At 34.2% G+C, this 25113-nt stretch overlaps 2 protein-coding genes across 2 annotated transcripts in view; both read left to right on the forward strand.

Annotated features, from left to right (window-relative positions):
* Positions 1-25113, forward strand: part of LOC141421609 (inhibitor of Bruton tyrosine kinase-like) — a 221229-nt gene that overhangs the window by 185625 nt on the left and 10491 nt on the right. Inside the window, exons 5-11 of the mRNA XM_074068285.1 lie at positions 7817-7918; positions 10489-10606; positions 12767-12827; positions 13386-13506; positions 15154-15317; positions 17022-17114; positions 17696-17839. Of these exons, the coding sequence (XP_073924386.1) occupies positions 7817-7918; positions 10489-10606; positions 12767-12827; positions 13386-13454 (350 nt within the window). The 3' untranslated portion in view covers positions 13455-13506; positions 15154-15317; positions 17022-17114; positions 17696-17839. The remainder of the gene's footprint in view (positions 1-7816; positions 7919-10488; positions 10607-12766; positions 12828-13385; positions 13507-15153; positions 15318-17021; positions 17115-17695; positions 17840-25113) is intronic.
* Positions 2199-4346, forward strand: LOC141421606 (m7GpppN-mRNA hydrolase-like). Its single transcript, XM_074068280.1, has one exon. The coding sequence runs from the start codon at positions 2220-2222 to the stop codon at positions 3489-3491; it is 1272 nt and encodes a 423-aa protein (XP_073924381.1). The 5' UTR covers positions 2199-2219; the 3' UTR covers positions 3492-4346.

Consider the following 25113-nt stretch of genomic DNA (forward strand, 5'->3'; position numbering starts at 1 on the left):
CTGTCTTGGGCACATATGTAGGAACATAAAGTCAGGATACAATAGAGACACCTGTACACTGATGTTCATCGTAGCACTATTCACAATACTAAGTTCTGCAAATAACCCAGATGTCCTACGACTGATGAATGGATCAAGAAAATATGGTGTATATACACAATGGAGTTTTACTTAACCATAAGGAATAGTGATATGTGGGTGGAAAGTAAATGGATACAATTGGAGGACATTATGTTAAGTAAGTTAGTCTCAGAAAGACAAAGGCTGCATGTTTTCTCTCATGTGGAAGATAGATCTGAAAGATAAACATAAACAAAAACAAATGTGATCATATGCAAATGCATATGTAGAACATGTTTGTAATAGTGGAACTACTCTGTGGAACTCAGAAGGAGGGAAAGGAAAAGAGAGATGGAGCATCAGCAATAGCATAAAACAACATCTGAAGATAGAGGATGTAAGGATATGTATTGAAAGCTATTGAAAAATGGGGGGTCGGAGGTAAAAGGTAGGGGAGAGCAATTGAAGTAGTTGAAGGACTAGTGTAAAGTAGTCTTACAGTGGGGACACAGTGTGAAACCCCTTGGAACATTGACTTAAATATTAATAAGGAAAGACAGGACAGGACTGTATAACAGGTATAGAATGTGTGTGGGTGATACTAGTGGGAGGGGGAGAGTAAAGGAGATTAAGGTGAGGGTATATGGTGGATGGACTTCATTCATCTACTTTTATGAAATAGAACAAAGAAACCTTGCAATTGCTCTAAGTGGGGCAGGGAAGGAGTTGAGGGGTGAGACAGCAAGGGTGATCTAACCAATGTACAATATAAGCCTATTTGGAATTGTCACAGTGAATTCTCCCTGTACTATGAATATATCCTAACTTAAAATACCTCATAAAAACGTTTTGGATTTTGGGAATATTGAATTTTTTGGATTAGGGAAGCTTATAACTTTTAGCTGAAAATTAAAAGCTTCTGTGACCCAAGGCTTACTTGTTTTTTTTAAACCAAGATTCAGTCACTTTTCTTGAGTAAATACATACCAGATTAATGTAAGCCTTTGGCTGATTTCTGGAATTCTGAAAAAGTTGATTTCAATAATTTTTGCTAGACTTCAGATTGCATTTATGGAGGAAAGAATTTTCAGATGTTCTTGTCTGTCATTCCCATTGACCATCACTTTTTCATTTTTATAAAACATTTTCTGTTCTTTTTCTTTGGTAACCTCTTTTCTCCTTCCCTGTTATCTTCCTGTTTCTGTTATTTTGCTTAGGGGCAAGTGTTTAATATCATTGGCAGTACTTAGGATCAAGAAGGCAATTTTATTTTCCAATTTTTTTGTTTAAGAGCATAAATATTCCATTTTCATACAGTCATACAATGTACATTCACCATATTAGCCCTCCTTCACCCTCTCCATTTATTTTCCCCCTTCTAATTGGTACCCACCCTAAAACAAAACCTGTTTTACCTTCTTGGTCTTCATTTATTTAAGTGAATGTTGACTGTTCAAGGGGATTTCGCCTTGATGTTTCACACATGTGTATATTGTACTTTAATCAGATTAACCCCCTCTAATACTCTTTCTTCGTGCCTCAGTTCCCTATTATTTAGCAGCTCTCAGTGCATTTTATTACACTATCTTCATACACAGATGCAATATATTTCAATAGTATTTGATTTCTATCATGCGCTTTACCTCTCCTGCCACCCCATAGTCACCTCAGACTCACTGTTATGATCATGCTATCTCTCTCTCCCTCTGTCTGTCTTTCTCTCTCTCTCTCTCTCGTGTATGTATATAGGTATATAAGATCATACCTGTATTGATGTAGTTCCTACAGGTCTAGCTTCAACGTAGGAAGGAAAAGATTGTGACCTTTGTCCTTCTGAGCCTGGCTTACTTGACTTAACGTGGATATCTCCAGTTCTATGCCCTTACCTGCAATTAACATAATTTCATTCTTCTTTGGCTGAATAATACTCCAGGATGTGTATGTACTGCAATTCTTTAATCCATGCATCAGTTGTGTGGCATCTAAGGTGTTTCTGAAGCTTGGCTATTGTGAATAGTGCTGGAATAAAGATGGGCGTGCAAGTGGCTCTGTTGTGTACTAGCTTATGAAGGTTATTTTAAATTAAGGAACTTCTATAGTGTTTAGTTTTTAAAGTGTTATTAGGAGAGGATGCACTGCTCCTGCTGCGGGTCCTCATCATGGACACCAAACGGGTGGAGATTCCCGGCAGCGTGCTGGACGATCTCTGCCGCCGATTTATTTTGCATATTCCCAGCGAGGAAAGAGACAATGCAATCCGAGTATGTTTTCAGATTGAACTTGCCCATTGGTTTTACTTGGATTTCTACATGCAGAACACACCAGGATTACCTCAGTGTGGGATAAGAGACTTTGCTAAAGCCGTCTTCAGTCATTGTCCGTTTTTGCTGCCACAAGGTGAAGATGTGGAAAAAATTTTGGATGAATGGAAGGAATATAAAATGGGAGTACCAACATATGGTGCGATTATTCTTGATGAGACACTTGAAAATGTACTACTGGTTCAGGGTTACCTAGCAAAGTCAGGCTGGGGATTTCCAAAAGGAAATGTAAATAAAGAAGAAGCTCCTCATGATTGTGCTGCTAGAGAGGTCTTTGAAGAAACTGGTTTTGATATCAAAGACTATATTTGTAAAGATGATTACATTGAACTTCGAATCAATGACCAGCTTGCTCGTTTGTACATCATTCCAGGAATTCCAAAAGACACAAAATTTAACCCAAAAACCAGAAGAGAAATTCGGAATATTGAATGGTTTTCCATTGAGAAATTGCCTTGTCATAGAAATGATATGACCCCAAAATCCAAGCTTGGTTTGGCACCAAACAAATTTCTTATGGCTATTCCCTTTATTAGACCACTAAGGGACTGGCTTTCTAGAAGATTTGGAGATTCCTCAGACAGTGACAATGGATTTTCCTCAGTTGGCAGCACACCAGCTAAACCCACTGTGGAAAAATTGAGTCGAACCAAATTCCGCCACAGTCAGCAGCTATTTCCTGAAGGTTCTCCTGGTGACCAGTGGGTAAAGCCCAGGCATCCACTGCAGCAAAAGCCATACAGTAACCATTCTGAAATGTCTGATATTTTAAAAGCAAAGAATCAAAATATCAGGGGAAATGGCAGAAAACAGTATCAAGACTCACCTAATCAAAAGAAAAGAACAAATGGAATCCATAGTCAACCAGCAAAGCAACAAAATTCCTCGATGAAATGTGAAAAGAAATTACATCCACGAAAACTTCAGGATAACTTTGAATCAGATGCTGTGTATGACTTTCCTTGTTCCGGTGAAGACGGATCACTAGAACTTGCCGAGGGACACTCTGGGCCATGTAATGGACACTGCAGGTTCCCTTTTTCATCCAGAGCCTTTTTGAGTTTCAAGTTTGACCATAATGCTATAATGAAGATCTTGGACCTTTATTAGCAACAGATGTATTGCAGAAGTCACAAGATCAGAATCCTGTTGCATTTGAGTGGGTGTCTCCTCAAGCCTTACCTTTCTCAGGTGTTTCAAAGAAATGCAGGGAGGCAATGTTTCTGAAGAGATTTTCTGTGCAGAAGAGAAAGTAGAAAGAAACACAAGTTTGCACTGTAAATGCAGTTAAACCTTTTATACAGATTTACCTTTTCAGTGTTTGGAACCAAGGTTTAAGTTGCTTCTTTTCTTTAGAGGGCATTTATTCTGTGTGACTGTGCGTATTATTTTGTATTCTGGTCAAGAAAATAGTGTTTTGAGTCATCAGCTAGTAGCCGAATGAGTGGAATTTCATCATCTCCCCATTTAGTGATTGCAATTATAGTTTATCTACATTGGAATTTTAAAAAGAAACTTAAGACACCAAGTTATCAGTGAGCATCAAAGCTGACAAGACACAGATGTCAAGATTTCAGGTCATCTGTTGTGGTGCCATTTTGCTCATTTTTCTTCTTCTAATCACTGAGACTACAGCACCTGCTCTGCTTGGAGTTGTATTGAGAGGATTCATTTAGAGCCAGCATCTGCAATGTAATATTCATGTGTAAAATGAACTCTTAGCACTTCAGAAGGACAAAGTTTGCAGCCTGGAGAGGAATCAAGTTGGTGGGGAGTTGGAGCTCTAATTTTGAGTTGTGCCTCATGGCAGAGAGTTGAATGCTGGAGCAGGGAGCATAGAGGTCTAGACTTTGGGTCATGTGTTTACCATCCTGCCTCCAACCCTTTAGTATTATACAATAATTTTGGTCATGTGAAATTTTCGTACATATTCCAGTTGTGTAAATATGTGTGGAAAACTGACATTATTATTTGACATTGCCTCTCAGTGTTGATCTGTGGAAACTGGTGTTAAATTAGGTTCCAGTTTGCGGTAGTAGCAATGTGACATGCTTTTATCGGCATCCTGAAATCCCTGGATTATGGTGTCAGAAAGGTAGTGCTGTGCAGTTTAACCAAGTGCAAATAAAGCATTTCACTAGGAGAGGATCAGGCTCTAAGCGTAACATACTTAACTCATGCCTAGGAATGTATTTTGTTCCTTCAGGATTCTTAAGTTCAAATAAGGAAGGCAGTGCCCATTTTAAGAAGTATTTCACCTATAATTGAGGACAATCACTGGAGCTTTAAGGAGGCAATACTGTTTTGGCTGCATCTTACCTCATTGGAGCTATTTCTTAGAGGTGGGGATAGAGGAATGTTTGAGTATATGTGTGCATCTGCTTATGTCATGTGGATTTTGAAAGTCTTTTTTTTTTAAACAAGTGATAATCCACAAAGTATATCTCTGCTTATAAATGTTACTATAGAAATCTTTATTCTGTATAGGTAGCCTATTTAATAGGGGATCTACTTAACTCCATGGGACTTTTAAAAGAAGAGCTATTGTAAGGAATTTACTTGGTATTACTGCTTTGCTTTAGCTTTTAAATACCTTGATTTTAAAGGAGAAATTCTATTTATTAATGAAAGTGTCATTTGGTGCTAAGCAGAAGAATCCACAGTTACAGCTGGGTGTTTAGAATTAGGTTATCCAGAATCCTGCATCCTTTTTTTTTTTTAATGTGACTAATTTGTGAATCCTTCTGTGATCTTTGCTTTTTGATGCATTATGTGATTGCATTTGGAAGCCCTTACTGTTCTTTTCAGAAATATAGCTGCTTGCTCAGGTCTCCTTGAGCCATATTTATAGTTGGTCCCAGCATTCCAGATTTCTCTTAAATGGTTAAGGGAGTAAAAACTTACTGTGCCAGGCAGATGAATCATTTTCACTCACTGTCATCTGGAAACCATTTAATTTTTAGCGTGTGTTTGTTCATTTTTTTCTTTTTAAACAAGTACTTTGGTCAGTCTTTCTGGTGCCTATGGAGGTAGATTTTCCAGCTCTCACTACTTAAGCAAAAGAGATTAGGGTTAGTTACAAGAAGGTATGACCTCTATTGTAGTTGACATTTTGAACAAACAAATTATCTTTTTAATTACAACAGTTATTGCTGTTGTGCTGCTTCATTTAATGCACTGTGGAACAAAACAAAGGTGTGGATGGGATGTGATTGTAATGTGAGGCTTTTAGCATTCAACAAGTTGAGGTTAAAAACATGAAAGGTGAGTTAAAATTTGTGTGTATGATGTGACTTAACTATGCAGAAAATGTTTAATTCGAATGTACCTGTTTTGTGTACTTCTGTTGTGTAACATCTCTCAGTGTTCAGGTTATCGAGCGTGAAGCCATGCTTTACCGCAGTACTAGATTGCTCCTTTGAAATACTCGAGCATGGTTTGAGGAAATCTGATGATAAAGAAGTATGCTGATATGCAATAATATACTTCCATTGCTGCATTTTTAAGAAGCTATGTGAGAACAGTAGTTGTGTTGTCTTCATTTTGTTTTATGTGTTTGAGAGGTTAGGTCTTAGAATTCACTTTTAAATGTTTTTATGTTCCAACCATGTGTGTTCCAAGGTGCAGTGCACTGTGAATCTTTTTTTTTAAAATTTTTTAGGTGCTTTTATGTATAACTTTAATGATTCATAGGATATTAAATGAATTGTTTTTTGTACTTAACCATTGTAGTCCAAAAGATATGGGTACAGTTTACATGCTTTTCATAAGTTTTTTTGTTAAGAAATAGCAAATGAATGAGTATAGAATTTCAAATAGTGATGCCCTCCTGAAACATGACCATTTGGAGAGGTCTGACAACCTAGTAAATCTCTGTTAGCTTGGGTGAAATTTGGTTAACCATGTTGGAAAATTTAAGTTCCATTTTTGTAGTAATATATAAAGAACAAGTCTCCCAGTACTGTCAAAAGGAATTGTGGTCACTACTTGCTGTTTTGAGCTTTGAATATCATTGTTTTTGTATTAAATATTAATTAGTAAATACAGATAATGAAGATATATAACATTAATTTTATGCTATAAGATTGGGTTGTACTTTTTCTTTTGAAGGCATTAATAATTTGTGGGTAATGTCAAAAAGAACTCAAATCTAAGTGAATGACATACTTTCACTATAGGAATTAAATTTAAATTCCTTTATGAAACAGTATACTGTGTTTTCTAGAAAAGTTAAGGTTTGAGTGCCTGTGTACATTAAAATCATTTAATTATCAATTCCCTTAATTATCCTCTCTCCCCCAATATCTAGTTGAATAGTATGAAAGCAAAAATCAATTAAAAATTAGCCTTTTTGCCAAGTTGTTTTTCTTGGCTTTTTATCTTTATCCCAGTGCACCTCCCTGCTCATAGATTTTGTTTTGACGTCTGTTATGTCTTTATATTCTCTGAAGCAGTATTTTCTTTATGTATTAATCATAGTTACAGTCATTAACACTCCTTCATGGTTTTGGCTTAGATAATTTTCTAGCCTTTGGGAAGGGGTTCGTATGTATTATTGTAAGTTTAAATTGATGTTAAGTAAAGCAAACCATTATTTTGTCTGATGATATCCTTTAACTTTATGTACCTGACTCTAGGTAAACAATGTTAGTAAAACAATAGTTTGTTAAACCTTATTCCTGAAAGCCTTGTAAAGCCTAGGTAGAGTTTCTAATTTTTTTTTGTCCTGAGACTGTAAAGTACATTTGTATAGTTGCCAAAAATTCTAAAAATGAGTTTATGATGAAAAAAAAATAAAGTGTTATTAGATGATAAATTGTGTTTTAAATAAGAACGTGTTAAGAGCTCCCATATATAAAGATGTATCTCTATATAAATATATCCCCCATGTGTGAAGAGAAATATTTCTCAAACTAATAAATAGAATGGAAAGTCAAATCTCAGCATCATACTTAAACACACACACATATAGATATTCTAATAGTCTTCTACACTGAAATCATCACCTCAGTTTGGCTTCCCATGTGAACCAAAGCATTTTTGTTTTCATTGTTGTGCTGGCTGGGGTACATTGTGGCATTTACTAAAGTTCTTACAATATATCAAACAGGTCATACTTAAATTCACCCCCTCCACCATTCTTCTTCATCTTGCTTTCCCCCTATTCCTGGAATAGTGTCAACCAATTCCATTTTTCCATTTACATACATGTATACACAGTGTTTGCACCATATTTTGGTATATATTTTTTTCAGTTTTCTAATGAAAAGATAGACATATTTTGATGTATTTAGTATTGGTCATAGTAGCCATTCCAACATGTAGAGCATAATCAGAATTTTCTCTTTCCTATCTTAACGTTTAATTTTTTTCCCCAGGTATAATGATTACAAAGTAATAGAGAGTAATATTTGTTTTCTTTTTCTTTCTGTTAGAATCTCAAAATGTGGATTTTATTTGTAGTGTTCTTGTAGTGGCTGATCAACTTCTCATAACTCGATTGAAAGAGATTTGTGAAGTAGCATTAACTGAAAAACGTGAGTAACTTTAAATTAGAGCATTAGCATGTTTTCAGATTGGTTCAGGATTACTGTATTATATTAGTGTTATTACTCATTATGGTAAAATACACCACTATTTGTACCACAGAAAATGTCAAAAAATTTAAATTATTGCATGCTATCATTTGTAAGCATATCCTTACCTCAGAAATGCAAAAGTATATACATCTTATACTTGAAAGATGGTGTTAACTTTTTATTGAAATGTCATAGAGCCATGAATAATAGTGATGATATGAAGTTTATTTGAGAACCTGCAGTTTGAAAGCAGAATTTTTTTACCCTTATTCTGTTCTTGATTGTGTCTCTGATTTTAGCTCTTGATTGTATCTCTGATTTTATCTACTATTTGCTGGAATTTTTCTCTAATTCTTCTGTGAATAATGTCAATAAACCATATCTATTATCTCTCAAAACATTCTGTTTTTTATTTTGGTTATTTCAAGGCTATTCTTAACACTCAACTTTGAAATCCAAAATTGCTCTTTTATTTGTCTTTTGTCCTTTATGCTCAAACTCTTTCAGGTATCAAAATTGATGTGTCTTCATGAAAAAAGCGAGAGCACACAAGGGAGGGGTGAGGATAGGTAAGACACCTAAAAAACTAGCTAGCATTTGTTGCCCTTAACGGAGAGAAACTAAAGCAGATACCTTAAAAGCAACTGAGGCCAATAGGAAAAGGGGACCAGGAACTAGAGAAAAGGTTAGATCAAAAAGAATTAACCTAGAAGGTAACACACACGCTCAGGAAATTAATGTGAGTCAACTCCCTGTATAGCTATCCGTACCTCAACTAGCAAAAACCCTTATTCCTTCCTATTATTGCTTATACTGTCTCTTCAACAAAATTAGAAATAAGGGCAAAATAGTTTCTGCTGGGTATTGAGGGGGTAGGGGGGAGAGAGAGGGGGCGGAGTGGGTGGTAAGGGAGGGGGTGGGGGCAGGGGGGAGAAATGACCCAAGCCTTGTATGCACATATGAATAATAAAATTAAAAAAAATTGATGTGTCTTAACTGTAGGTCACATTTCCCCATCTTCTGATTCTCAGTTACTATGCTAGTTAGGTCTGGTATTCATTTCTTTTGTGCAGAATCACGGTAGTCTTTAAATGCTTTTCCTCCCTTCTACTTTCTTTAATCTTGCTATAGGAAGTAATTGTGTGTTCTTCATGTTTAGATATTTTTAGTTGCTTACTCTAGAATGAAAGTTAAATTTTCTTAGCCTTAACACGGAAGGTTTATGGTTTTCTAATTTTATATTTCTTTTGCTTCATTGTTACTTTAGGAAGCATGAAGGAAATTCCTGTCAAATTCTTCTGATTTGTACTTAGATGACTTTACTTAGCTCCATTATCTTTTTTTGAGCACTGTAGATCATCTTGTCCTTGGTTATCAGTGAGAGAAAAATACCCTGGATCTTTTATAGGCAAGAAAAAAACATATTAAAATAAAGGGCAGCATATAATACATATATTTACATATAATACTTTCACTTTTTTAACTGACTTTCCTGATCTCCCTTGGATATTCTTTCTTGGCACCTGCTGCATAGTTGCCTCTATTTATTAAGGAATTCCATGATCTTCCTAGAAACTAGAAAAAAAATTCCACAGAAGTTTGATCTCTGGTTATTGGGCAGTGTGTATATCTTTGTTCCCAACTGAAGAATTCTAGGAAGTTTTTTATATGATCCAATATTATTAATTCTGTGAGATGTGAGATGTTTTCATCATCTGTTGAAACTAGGTTAGTCAGGGGTAAAGCAGAAACCATTATTGACTGCAATTGCAACTTTTGATAAAATACAAAAGAGAAGAAATAAAAAGATAAGTAGAAGCCAGGTTCAGAAAACAACTGTATTCCTCTGCTGACTGGGACTCAGAGTAAGACAAAGAACAGAGAGGTTCAAGAAGTTGCAGTTTTGTGCTACATAGGTAGAATGTTCTTGAAGGGTCTCTAGCAGAATCAGATACTTCACATCTAAAATTAATAGGATGGTTACTAAATTCACTCTTTTGTACAGTATATCAGATTCTGAGCTGGCATGGGTAATATTTTGGTAAGAGTTAGATGTGTATTCCAAACACACACACACACACACACACACACACACACAAATATATAATGCCTGATAGATTAATAAACATTCATTCATTTTATAGAATTATTTCATCTGTTTCTCTTAGTCTTAAGAATATCTCTTTTGGTTTTATGGAAGCGGGAATAGCTATAAATAAAAAGGAAAGTTTAATTAATGAAAGTTAAAAATATTAAATTGTTAGGAGTGTTGTTAGTACTTACATGTTTGCCCTTTCCATATTTGCTTTGCTTAAAATGTTTGTATATGCATGCCTTTTGAAAGTACTCTAGCGTACTGTAATGGCAAATGAATCCTTCATTTGTCCAGTATAAGTTGCTTTTGGTAACAAAATACTTTCAGTTTCCTTGTTCTAAGTGTTCAAATATGACAACTTTCAAAACCAATATATTTTATCTACTGTAATGTGCCTTTCATCTAATTTTGCAAATCTTTTCTTTCTTTGTAGTTACCCTTAAGAATGCTGCTATGCTGTTGGAATTTGCAGCAATGTATAGCGCTGAACAGCTGAAACTGTCTTGTTTACAGTTTATAGGACTGAATATGGCAGCTTTACTTGAAGCGAGGTTGGCTGAATACATCCATTATATGACTTCAGCAAAAGCAAAATAAAAGATATGCTATAATTTAAAAATGGATATTTACCTGGAAACAGTTTGATAAATGCTAATAATTTAGAATTCGTACAGATTTTAAAATTAGAGGAATGTTGGAAATGTCAGTTATTTTTATTACTGATTTTGGGTTTTTGAGACAGGATCATTATGTTGCCTGGGTTGGCCTCAAACTAATGATCCCCCTACCTCAGTCTTCTGAGTACTGGAATAGGTGTGTGCCAGCAGGCCTGGCTGGGAATGATTTGTTTTTTTAATGAAAAACTTCATACTTTACAATCACATATTAGGTCAAACTATTGCTTTTTTCTCACTAAAAAGTTAGTGGTAAGAGAAATGAGTCTATATTGGTGATTATAGATGTTTGATATTAAAATCCTAGTGTCAATTTGCATTGTAAGGATTTATCATCTAGTTCATTTCTTTATTTTGTTCAGTAATAATAATAATAACTAATACTTAGTGCTTACTTTGTACTTGCTTTTGTGTTTTGCTTCAATGATTATAACAATAATTATTGCTTACTATGTAGTGGGTATTTTTCCAAAATACGTTAGATTAATTTGTATAACTTTCATGAAAACTGTGTACAGTAGGCTCTGTTAATATCTTTTTATTACAAATGAGGAAACCAAGAGACCCTTTTTCTTTTGGAAAAGAACCAAGAAAATTTTGGTTTATATTGTTACTATGTTAACAGCTTTTTAATAACTCACTTTTCAAAGTCTTTAATCAAACTAATTCCAAAACATGATTGAAAAGTAATGTTCTGCTGTTTCTTGGAGATGAATCACTAATGTTCTTAAAATTGTCAGGTAGAACTCAATTAGGAGAAAATTCTTTTGCTATTTAAGCTCTATTATTTTGTGAAAAAAATGCTTTTAAGTGAAAATCAATGTTATGAAATATTAGACAGTGTTATTTTAAAATGCATTTGATACCTAGTCAGAACCCGGCTAGATTTTCAGACTAAATTTAATTTCATTGCTACATTGTTTTAGTGTTTCTGTTGAAAACATTTTTATTACTTTCTATTGCCAAATTAATATCATTTGGTTTGTCAAATAAGAATCAACCAAAAATAAAATAAACATCAACTCTACCTAAAATCATATATTGGAGGGCTGGCAGAGTGGCTCAAGTGGTAGAGCATCTGCCTAGCAAGGGTGAGGCCCAGAGTTCAAATCCTAGTACCACCGAAAGAGTAAATAAATACTATATTAGAAAGTGATGTGTCACTATTGTTCAACTATTATCTTGGGACAGGTGTTTCAGCTGAACCACTTAAGGATAGTACTTGTGGTGATGTCTCATATAGTTTTGCTTAAGTAGACATACAAGTTCAGTCAAAGATTTATACAAATTAAGTTCTTAATCACATATGAGTTTGCTAGAAATATAAATAATATGTGCAGAGCACTAAAATTGATGTAGCATCACAAGTTAATGTATCATTTATTATCAGTGTTGAAAACTGATTTAGTACAGATTTGAATATATAAGTAATTTCATACTAGGTGTAGAAATTGCTTTAAAAACATGTATACACATACACACAAAAATGTACATACACAAATATATATATTCATACACACATACAGAAATAGAGTATGAATTTTTACAATTTCCACTGATGCCTTATAATACCTGTATGGAACCTGAATGAAATGCAGCTGATACAGTCCAAACTTCATTTTGCACATGAAGATGGTAAACCCAGAAAAAAGTTGAGTTATTCAAAGTCATGCAGGTAGTGGTACAATGATAATTCTGGATAGAATTTGCTTATCCTGATACATAAGCCATTGTTAATTCAGTGTTGTAATTTATGGAAAATGAATACTTACTATTTTGTTAAAATAGAAAAGATTCTTTGTAAACTTATTTGTATAAGTACTTGAGTTTTTTTTCAAGATATTTGTCTCTTAGGTTTGCTGTTTACTTGAAATAACATAATTACTATGTATTTCCAAAAGGTTTTTATAGTAGACAGTATATATAAGCTTGAAAAATAATGTTGTTACTTATTTGGCAATTTGAAATATTTGTACATATTTGAAAATCTTGGCAGCTATTAAATTGAGTGTTATAATTTTATTTCTCATTTTTTAGGTCTCTTGATGTTTTAAGTGATGACGTTTTGAAGGATCTTTCTGTATTTTACCGAAAAGTGGTAAGGTTTGTGTTCTTCCAGTGAAGATTTAGTGGCCATAATATTATCATCTAAATAAATTAGATCAGATTTCACAGTGGAATAATTTCTTAAGGAGTGCATATACATTAGGATCTTTTAGAAATGAGAAAATGGAATTTCTTTTGGATACCAAGATGAGTATGGTAATCTAAATTGAAGATACTTAATGATAGGATTTGTATCTATATTAATTCACTTGTAAATAAAACTTACTGAAAATTTCAGAGTTTTTCTTACTTACCAAAAGTCAGGACAGTGCAGGAACAGGGATTCACATGACCTAACAAATGGACTAGTCTGTACTTAATAATAAAGTACAGCTTTTATGCAAGGTAGGTTTTTTTTTCACAGTTTTATGAAATACACTTTTTAATGAATCTAATCAAATTTTTCTTCCCTTGTGAATTTAGGAAGTTACTAGGCATTCTAGATCTTTTCTAGTTATTGTCACCATATACTAAAACAGATGGAATATTTTATCTATATTTTAAATCTTTAAAAATTTTGTATTTAAAAAGTGACATTTTTATTCTACAGATTCCAGCAATGGATAGAAGAGTCATTACACCATACCAAGAAGGACCAGATATCAGCCATTGGAAGTAGAGGATGGAGATGTCTTTTTGAAAGAAGAAATAAATATGGAACAAAGTTGTTTGTAAGCTCTGTTTCTTTCCTTCTCTCCTTTCTGTTCTTCCTTCTTTCTTCCCTGCATTCTGGGACCTGAAACTTTTGTCTTGATACTGAAATAAGAAATTGAGGAATTTTGACATAAGAAATACATATTTCTGTTCATTCAGAGTCTTGATATATTAAAGAAATAATTGATATTTACATATTTGATATTTTAGGTCTTAAGAAATTTAAAGTATAAAAAGAAATTTAAATATATTGGGTTAAATAAGTACATTTATCTTACCTACCTCTGCCAAACATTTTTAAAAGGTCTATTTCAGTAGAGCAGAGAAAATAGGAAAGGAACAGGCAATAACAATGGGATGTTAATAGTTTTGGAAGCTGCAAAGTAGTTGCTGAGCAAGACAATTTTAGAACAGAAAAAGCTAAAACAATTCTGAAAATGCTTAAGACATAGTAGTAGCAGGGTGATGAAGGCTAGAATGAATACTTGGATTTAGGGAGCATTAGATCCCTGGTCCCTCATGAAGCCCTTCAGTGAATGATTGATTGCCCCTCCTCTGTCTTGTCAGAGGAACTCTAGACACTTGTCCTTGAGAGAGGTTGAACTACAGAGGCTCCAACGAGGAGTGCATCAGCCACAGGTGAGGTATAGTTTTTCTAGTTTTGGATCTTTTAATGGCAGTTTTGAACCCTTTATAAATATTACTTCTAACCTTTCTAATCTTTAAAACTATGAAGACATATTGAGAAAAACATTTGTAGTTAAATTGCTGAAATATATTTTGGGAAATTCAGTTAATACCAGATAAAATTTGTCCAACGAAAATGATTTTGAAAGTAAGCCAAATTTCAAATTCTGCGAAGGGTCTTTCTTTCATGATGTTAACTGGAGCTGAATGAGGTAGAACGATTGAGTTCTTCTAGTCTAGCACAATTAACTTTAAGCTGTATGATTACTATTGTGGTTAACTCTGAGAGGGGCATCCTTAACATCTCATTCCACAGTTGTTAATCTAAAAGATAGGAAATTCTACAGTGTTCTAGGCTCCATGGTGTTTTTACTGTAAAGAAGTTTGGCGGCGGGGGGGGGGCAATTGTTAATTCTCATAAGGTTGGTCTGGAAGACAATTGAGGCTTAAAGGAAGGTCGGAGGCATATTGTGAATGTTTTGCAATAATAGAATATGATCCTGACAGTGGAAATGCCATTTTAATAATGTTTTTGACCCATTATAACAGAAATAGTTTTAGGGTCCCCTTTGAATTGTCAGTATTACTTGACTTTAATTTTATTCAGAATACTTTAATTATATTCAGTGAATTATAGGACATTTATACCAAACTTCCATTTTGTGGTCTATCTGAAGTCATGAATATTAATTTAAAAATAACTGCATCATATCTTACATGTACAACTTTCATTTAAAACATTTTATTTAATATTTGTGTAAATATAAATTTAATATGCAAACTCATTTCCCATAATAATCCCTCTCCCTCATTCTCTGTACTTAAAGCAATAAACTATAGAAGAGCATGTATTGAAAATGCTAGGTGATTTTATCACCATAGGATTTTTAATATTTATTAAGTATCTACTGTATATTAGTGACTAAAGTATGCACCTACTATTGCTGACTCTTTAAATTTGTTTTTCCTTCCCACAGGGGAAAATTAAATCATATATTAATGGTACACCTCCGACGTATTCTAGGGAAGATTTTAAACCATGGGAAAAATCACCAACACATAAAATATCTGCTCCACAGCCCATTCCCAGCAACAGAATTGATAATACAAGCTCTTCCAGTTGGGTTGCTGGCTCTTTAAGGTAGGATTTGCATTTTGTTTTGTATCTCTCTTTCTAAGAAATTGCCATCTACTTTTAGTCAAATGAAAAATTTTAGTGAAGCACATTAAATATTAGTCTGATACACGGAAAATTATCTATACATATAAAAATTGCTGATCAATTATGATAGGCATGTTCCCCCTGGGGCAAAATTAATGTTTGTATTAACACCAGTAAATAGTAGCAAATATTTTATTTTTACTTACATGTAAGTATATATTTAAGTCTATATATATGTGACTTACAGCAGCAATTTTTTTGTAGTTGATACATTAGTTAAAACTCCCCCCTTGGTACAGGTGAGGATGGGGAAAGGTAGATTTATGTTAGGTACTAGGCTATAGTTACTTTGAAGAAAGACATTCTGGTGTTCTTAATGTACTGTTTATTTAAAAAATAAAAAGCTAGAACGAAAGGTTTTTAGTGTTTTCCCTATAAAGAAGTGGTACAAGCCAGGTGCCTGTGGCTCACCCTTGTAATATTACCTACTTGGAAGGCTGAGATGGGGAGGATTGCAGTTCAAGGTTAGTCCAGGCAGATAGTTTGTGAGACCCTGAAATAAGCAGAAGAGAATGGCTAGACATGCGGCTCAAGCTGTAGAGTGCCAGCTTTGCAAGTGTGCAGCTCTGAGTTCAAACCCCAGTCCCACCAAAATAAAGTGATACATATTTGAGGTTACAGGCTTGCTGCTAATTGAGTTGTTAACTGACTTGTTATTGTCATTTGGACTGTTTATGTAATTTATTTGAAAAATGCTGTCTTTTGCAGTTGGAACAAAGATTATGTTTCATAGTCTAAACGCTGTTCATAAGTTAGTCTCACTTTTGCTGTTCTAAGTAAACAAATTGGAACATACATAATTTGTGGGAACACTTAGAAACTGTCTTTTAATTGCTAATGTTAGAATAGCTTACTAAACATGTTTAAAGAATACCTTGGTATAAAGCCAACCAATATAGGTTGGCTATCAATTTCAGTACAGTGTCTACTAACAGTGTTTAGCAATATGATCGGTATTTTCAGTATATACACAAACATTTCTACATTCACTCTGAAGTATTACCTAGCAGGAGTAGTGATTAGAAGTTCTTATTGAAAGAAAATGAAGTAAACAGGTTGCCCTTTCATATGCAATAATATGATTTCTTTTTAGGTGTATCATAAATTTCACTTAGATAAACTATATCTAAAGATTGTAGGATTCTTTTCTTATGATGCAACTCCCTCTGGTGGGTATCCAATATTGTTCAGCACTCCTCAAATTTTCTGATAAATCTCTGGTTTTTTTTACTACTAGATAGTAGTAAGTTGTAAAAAAAAAATAGAAAGGAAAGAATTTTCAACTTTTATTCATTCCAAAGAATAAGAATTTAATTAGAACTTTAGTGAGTTCTTTTGCCTAATTTAGGCAACCTAAGAATCTACTATTGTTTGACTTTTTATTTATGTTTTAGAATTCCAGATTTATACTTTATGAATTTAGATGCACTTAAGTTGTAATTATGTATGCATATATAATAGCAGCTTTCACTTAAAATATCCTTTTTGTGTTGGCTGCAGCTGACAAATCTAAAGTATACTTTCATCATAAATCTTACATATCATGTACAGTTTCAGTTAAGTTTGAGGTTGGGCTTGATAGATAAACTGAATGCTTGGTAAAATTTTTTTTATGTCTTTTAGTCCTGTTAGTCCTCCTGTTGTGGATCTCAGAACCACCATGGAAACAGAAGAAAGTAGACAAAAATGTGGAGCTACACCAAAGTCAAATTTAGGGTTGGTTAAAAAAAATCAAAAAAGAAACGATCATATGGTATTATATTTCTGCCATGAAGAATTGGAAAGATCTGTTGTATCTTTGCTGTTATTTTTCTGCATTTTAATGTAATAGCTCTAAACCTTTTTATAGGATACTTAATCTTTATAATATTATTTTTAAATATGTGCTAAAGATTGAGTCGAGTTTGTAGATCAGTTCTTATTGAACACAGTATTACATGTTAGAAACTTACCTCTAAAATGATCATTGCTGGCTATTTCTAAAAAAAACCCTCAAGATTTAAGCCTTGTGGTGCACATTCCCCTGGAAAAGTATTATATGTAGGAGGGTTCATATATAGCAATTACTTGTTCACTTATAGTATAAACTGATAATTATCATTATTGAAACTTAACATTGTAATCCAAAAATTGTAAAATCACAATAAATAGAATATATCATCTGTAACCTTCATTAAGCATAAAATGATGTTAATTGGTTTAATTTTATTTATAGTAAAATGATTTTTCATAAAATAAACTTTCTCAGAATCAGTGAAACCAGTGAACTAATTGGTTTAATCTAATATAATTTTTAGAAAAATGATTTCCCATGGAGTTAAACTTTCTCAGAAGCAACGAAAAATGATTGCATTGCCTACCAAAGAAAGCAATTCAGGAATGAATAGCATGGAAACAGTTTTAACTACTCCTTCAAAGTTACCCAAACCAGCGAATGCATGGTATGCTCTTATTTTTATTAAATCATTGTAGGTCTTGATGTTAGCTTTTAAGGTTGTTTTAGGCTCCTGAGTTTCTCCCCTACCTAAAGTATTTTCAAATATTTCTTTCCCCCCTTTTCTTTTAAGTTAAACATTGGAATTTGAGGAACAAGAACTTTTTTTCCCTTAATTTTGGCTGTATTAACATTATAAACCACTGCTTCCAAATGTGGATTTTTCATATGTGGGTATAGTATCTTCTTCATATTCTGCAACTTCCCTTGCCAAAGTGGTTTAAAATAATTTTACCTTTTCACTTCTTAATAAGAAATAAAATGTGTTACAGTAAATTTCATAAAAGAACACTTTACTTTTAGTACATTAATCTCTTTATTTTTCTGCATGTACCGTAAGTATCTTCACATGGTTAAAATCAAACCTTTTTGTACTTTTTGAAGAGGTGTTACTTAACATTGTGTCACATAAGTTTTCTCCATCATAATTCACCCCACAGTGGCAGCATTAGTAGGAGTAACCTCCAGAGGGTAAGAAAACAGTTCCATTTTGTTTGCAACTCAGAATATCTGGAAACTGAGTCTAGAAGAGCAGTTGATGGATAGACTGAAGGGTAAGGAAGAAATAAAAAGAACCCTCTTTCTCTCACAAGGACTGAGGAGGGTATTTGTAGCTGTCCTTAGTTTGGTGAATTCCTTTGGTGTTTCTAATGTCACATTAATCTATTTGTAAGAAGGAATATTCTTCCCACTGAAAATGTAAATTATTTTGAAGAGAACAGCAACTCATTTTATTATCATGTTACCAGTGGAACTGAATCAGTACCTTTCAGAACCTCTAGTAAATTCGAAGCATGATCACTGAAAAAGAAAATGAAACAAGGAATGGGAAACCCCAATTAGAGGATAAAGAGGGTGCAACTTGAGAGAATGGGTTTAGTGGAAACTTTAAATTCATCAGTATTTGTGAAGTGCCTTCTACATGCAAGGTTCTCTGCTAATTTCTGGTGACAACTCATAAATCTTTGTAAGATTTATGGTGTATTGGTTGCAACACTGAGTTACTTTCTCTAAACACTGGACAAGATCAAGAAGAAAAAAATTTTTGAGACAGTTGTCAAGATATTAAATATTACTGTAATTTGAGAAAACTAACAGAACATGAGGATGCTTTGGGCTTAGTAATCAAATTTAGCTGTGCAGTTTCCTTATTTAAAGGCAAAAAGGTAAATGAGGAAGTTTCAGTTCTCCTGGAAGCATCTTTCTTAGAGCTCTGTGTTCTTTGGTCTCTTGTCAGTCTTTTCTAGGCCTGCTTGGGTATATGTCATCTTGAGGCTTTCCTTAATTATCACGTAGGAAATTTCCTTTGCTTTCCTCTGTTGTCAGGTCTTGTTTCCATGTCCTGTGTTTTTCTATTTAGTTTGCTCTTTGTTTTGATGTAGTATAACTTGAGTAGTTTTCTGGGAAAGAATGTACAGCACATACATTTTTGGAGTTCTTGAATCCATGCAAATGTTTTTATTCGCTCTTGTCTTTATTCTTGACTAATAGTTACATTGAAACACCATTCTAGATTCGAAACTATTTGGAGAATTTGTTCCATTTTCTTTCTGCTGGTGTGTTTGGGAATTCTAATACTGTTTGATTCCAAATTCTTTTTACATTACTCCTTATTTTCCTTTTTCTACCTTTGTTTTTTCCCCCTGGAAGCTTATACAGCCTTTTCTTTACCCCTAATGTTCAGAAATTTTGCACAATATAGGTCTGATTAGAATTCCACCTGTACCACAGACACCCATGACAGTGACTGAGACACCTGTCAGAGGTTCACTCCCTGCTTTATCTGATAGGGCAAGGTTGTTTAGGGAGTGTCCAGCAGCTCAACTAGTCCTGTCAGTATCCACAGATGCCTCTGGGGTGAAGAAGTGGGCAATAAGGGTTCCTGTCCTCTAAAAACAGCCAGGGTGAGGAAAAACTAAGAGGCCCTTTCCCCACCAACGCTATAGGTAAGTGCAGAGTGGAGAAGAACAGAAGAAAAGTAGAAACTGGTAAAATGGTAGCATTTATTTTGGCAACATGTTTCTCTTAAAGAAAACAAACCACCTGATTTTTTCCAAAGAGAAGGAAAGAGTAACAGGAATTTAGTGGTGTATTAGTGGGTGAAATTGATGAGACTTTACAAAAAAAGCAAGTTTCTTTGCAATAGTACTTCAATAGTTTTGATATTTGATTTTGATTTAGCATTCTGAATTGTGGTCACTTGAGAAAGAAAGGCATCTTAGTATTTAATCATCAAATAGGGCCATAGAGTCATAATGGAAATAATAGCAATTAGTCTTAATTTCCTGAAGGAACTATCTTACGGTGAAACCAAAAATGACAAAATTTAAAATTTGCAAGCCACTGTATGATGGTCAAGGTGCTTTTACTTAGTTTTATTTGATCCTCACAGCAGTTTATGAGCTAGGCAGCACAAATTCTTTCATCATTTTTCAGGTAGAAGATTCAAATCCAGATCAGTTTAGTGACTTGCCCTAGGTTATATGGCTGGAAAAACCAAAACTGAGACTAGAACTCTGGACTACTGCTTCTCAGTCCACTTTTGTTTCTCGTAGAAAGATATTCATAATTCTACAGATCTGTCATTGCAAATAGTCAATAGTTTCCAGAGATGAGTGAAACTTATCCACAGATAGTGTAATTCACAGTACTTATCTATGTGGGATTGATGTATTTTATTCTAGTCCATTTTCACGAACTGTAAAATAATATGCGAGTCAATCTAGTAAACTCAGCTCTCAACTTTTCTTTGGATTCTCCAAGAGACTTAATCGCAGCTTGGTTGGCAGATGTAACTTTTGAAGAGCATCACTTTTCCTGCTCCAGCCTTTGACCCAGTTTCTACCAAAAGTTGGCACCACAGCTGTCATATTGCACACACTGCAGAAGCTTTGCGCTTGCTTTAGATCTGTCTCAGCAACTTTCAATCAGATTATTTAATTCACTCTGGAAAGGGCAGAAGTAGAGAAACACATTTGCAGGGACACCATCAGGTTCATTCCCTTCCCCACCTATTTCCTAGATTCATCCATTTCCTTTCAGGCCAGGGAGAAAGCATACATGCCGGTGGTGTAGTCTTGAGGCTCACAAAGACCTTGAGAGTCCATTAAAAACTGTCAGCTCTGAAGGACCCCCAGAAGCCATGGAAGTTTCGAATGGGATACGATTCCATGAAGAATATCGTGTTTATTGCATTTCTAGTCTCCTTGGGTTTCCTTTATGATCCGAAAAGGCAGACCCTTAACATTTGAGAGTTCCAGGGCAAGAGAACAAATAGAGGTCCACATTTTAAGTGTCAGCATAAATAGATGTAAAATAAAATATACTCTGTTCTCCTACTGCAAAAATGGTGCATCAATAATGAGAAATTAAGATGCATATTTAAAGTTACAGTTTTATGTTACTAATATTTGGCAAAATATAAGGCATTTGAATTTATTATTAGTTTATACTTTAGACATTTTTGTTATCATGCCACTGATATTTGCATGAATATCATATGCAAGTATATAATTTATAAGTTATAACTTGATTTATTGCATAGATTGTTCTTATTCTCATTAGAAAGAGATTACTTATTATGCTGCATTAATTAAGATTTTAGTAACTTGGTGTAGTGACACATACCTGTAATCCCAGCATTTGGGAGGCAGAGGTGGGTTTAAGGCCAGCCTGGGCTACTTAGTGAGACCCCATCTCAAACAAAAAAAATGTTAAAAACCACAACAAGCCAGGAGTGGAGGTTCATGCCCAACTACGTGGGAGGCTGAGATCAGGAGGATCTTGGTTTGAGGCCAGCCTCTGTAAAAGAAAGTTCACAAGACTCCATCTAAACCAGTAAAAAGCCGAGCATAGTGGTGCCTTCCTGCCATCCCCGCTACTCAGGAAGTGTAAATGGAAGAGTATTTGTCTAGGCTGGCCTGAGCATAAACTCGAGTCCCTACTTGAGAAATAAGTAAAGCCAAAAGTGGTAAAATAAAGCTCAAGTGGTAGAATGCCTGCCTAGGAAGCCCAAAGCTGTGAGTTCAAACTCCATTACCACCAAAAAACCCCCAAAACCAACAACAAAAACATTTTCACATAGTTTGTGCTCTATTAACAATAATGAGTTAAGAGATCAAAAATTGATTGTAATTATACAGAGTACAAAATTTGAATGTTTCAGCAATAATTAAAAGTAAACATAAAATTAATATCATTCTGCACATATATACATGTTTTTGGTACTGAGAAGTATGGGGAGGAACAAAAGGAACTAAGGCAAATTTTTCTTTTTTATGTGGCAGTGGTATTGCAAGCAGGATGGCCTCAAGCTTGCAAGGCAAGTGCTCTACCACTTGCCACAGCCCCACCCCAAAAGTGACTTGTCTTTTAAAATATTCAAAATGATCTATTAAAATTAAAAGTCTCTATTAATGTACATAAAACTATAATTAAAATTACCTAAACAAGTTAAAATTTTAAATTCACTTTTCAAAAATTTAATTAAGTCTTTAGATAATTTCCTAAAAATAAAATTCTTCACAATTTTATCATTGAATGTCCATTAGCTGTCAGTATAAAAATTAGGATCACATTTTATTTGTTATGTTTATATTGGCATTGTCCAGGAGAAATACAGAACAAACCACATATATGTTTTTATTTTTCCTATTAAAAGCTTGTCTATATTAGCAAAATTAAAAAGCAAACATTCCAAAAATTGAAATATATTTTAACATATTTTATTACAACATGATTAAAATATTTCAGCATGCAATCAATATAAATCAATAAAGCCTCTTACATTCTTTTTTCAAATCAGTGGCATATTTCAGATGTAACCCCAAAGACTGATACAGAGGTACCTTTGTTTTCCCTTAAAGTACAACGTTGCTGTCATGTCTGAATTTTGACGTTTGTCTTATATATTTTCTATTGTTAATACCTATGTGCCATATTTAGAGAGATAGTTTATTTAAAGATTTTTAAAAGTCATTCAGAATACAGCGATAAGTAACAGCTATTAGTTAAGTCAGATTATGTCACGTTCAATTTTATTTTCAATACTGTTTCTAGATTGTTAATAGATGTGTACAAGTGTTGGCAGACTAAATGGTCCAAATCTAGTTTCTAGCCTGTTTGTGTAAAGTTTTATTGGAACTTTGGCACACCCATTGGTTTACTTATCCATGGCTGCTTTTGCACCGTAACAGCAGAGTTGAGTAGTTTGCAATGGAGACATGGCCGGCCTGTAATGCCTAAGGATATTGTCCTTTACTTAAAACTCTGTGTTGACCTCTGAACCAGTGCCATGCCATGCTGTCCCAAGCGTTTAACAGTTCTGTTCCCTACAGTCATGTTGATTGATAAAAACAGAAAAATGCTGACTACATAATGCCTTGAATTTGAGTGATCATGCTCAGTGGTCATTTTTAGAAGGAATGATGGGGTAGGCTACGGGAAGAGTCACACCTATGATCCATGGTCACACATTCCTCACCATTTCTTTTCAGTGGCTTGCTGTGAAGTCAGTAAAGGCCTTGCATTCTAGCTCAGTGAATCAGATATGTTGGTCTTGTGACCCTCTTTACACTCTTAATTAGTGAGGACTCTAAAGAACTTTTGCTTATGTGGATTATATTTGTTTCTGTTCACCACATTAGAAAATAAAGCGAGGACATATGAAGTATTTGTTAATTTATTTAAAAAATAGCTGGCAAGTGTATTACATATGAATATAAATATGCTTCTGAAAAATAAGTGTTTTTTTAAGCAAAATAATTATAGCGAGAAAAGTGATATTGTCTTACAATTTTTGAAAATCTCTTTAATGGTTGGCTTAACAGATGATTGGATTGTTGTATCCACTTTTATACTTACTATATTTTATTATATGTCATATAATATCTGGAAAACTTTAGCATATACTTATGAGAAAATAAAAGTGAGAAAAGCACATGCTATCTTGGGATTACTATGAAAATTCTTTACACCTCTCAGACCCCCTAAAATGGTCCTGTGGACATCTTTCTCATTTGCAGATTTTCCAGTGAGCTTAGTAACAGGTGTAGATAATAAATGGTAGATGGTGTGGATCCTGACAAGTTGGATCATGGATCAAATTAAATAAGTACCTCTTTGTCTTTTGGAATTTGAAAACCAATAGGCTGGCAAAGGGACTCAAAAAGCAAAGAGTGTGAAAGGATGGCTATAGTTAAAGAGACAATAACAACTGTGTTGGTTAAGATCTGGAGAATTTTAAAAGGCTTATTCACTGTTAGTGTGAGTGTAGTCATTTTGGAGCACAGCCTGGCAAATCCTCAAAAGGGTAAGCATAGTGTTTATATACGACCTACTAATTCCACTCCTAGATTTTTAGTCAAGAGAATTGAACACATATGTCCACACATATTTGTGCTTGCTCAGTAATGTTCTAAAACATTTTCTTAATTACACGCTCACCACTAATTCCAAGGTATGCACATGAAGAAGTCTTAAAGGAAAATTATTCAGAAAGAGATTTATTAGCCATCTTCAATACTTAAAAGGACTTCAGTGTAGAAAGAGATTTATCCATTGTGGTTCTTGAGAGCATAGTGAGAATGCATGGGTTGAAATTATAATAGAGAAATCAATTTAATTTCATACTTTTTAATAACTAAAATTGTCCTCAAATTGAAGTGAACCTCTGTGGACAGTAGAGTGCTTATTTACTGAAAGTTTCCATGCAAGACACGGCTCTTTATTTGGTCATGATGCCGTAAGGCGTCGTGGTAAACTTTTTGGAAAGGCTTAGGCTTTGCAGTCCAGGGGATTTCTGTTGTAACTTTTCAACTCTGCCATTACAGTATGAAAGCAGCTATAGACCATATGTAAACAAATAGGCATGGCCTTATTCCAATAAAACTTCAAAAAAGTAGGCAACAGGCCAGATTCAGCCTGCAAACTCTAATCTGCTGATGCCTGCTATGGAGGATGTTCACCCATCATTTGGGATTTGTAAGAGAGAAATTTTACAAGTTCTGTGTCTCTTATGAGAGAGAGGCACACAGATAGGCATTTGCATTTCAGTTTTTGCTAAGTAATTAGTATTTGGCTACATTTGAGGGGGGATGTACTTTTATTGATTAAAGCAACTTTGTTGTTGCTGGGGATTGAACCCAGGTCCTCAATCATGTTAAGCATGTGTGCTACCACTGAGACAAACCCTTAGCCCCTGTTTTCCTAAGGTATAAAAAC

The sequence above is a fragment of the Castor canadensis genome, chromosome 3 (assembly GCF_047511655.1).
Source record: "Castor canadensis chromosome 3, mCasCan1.hap1v2, whole genome shotgun sequence".
NCBI lineage: Eukaryota > Metazoa > Chordata > Mammalia > Rodentia > Castoridae > Castor > Castor canadensis.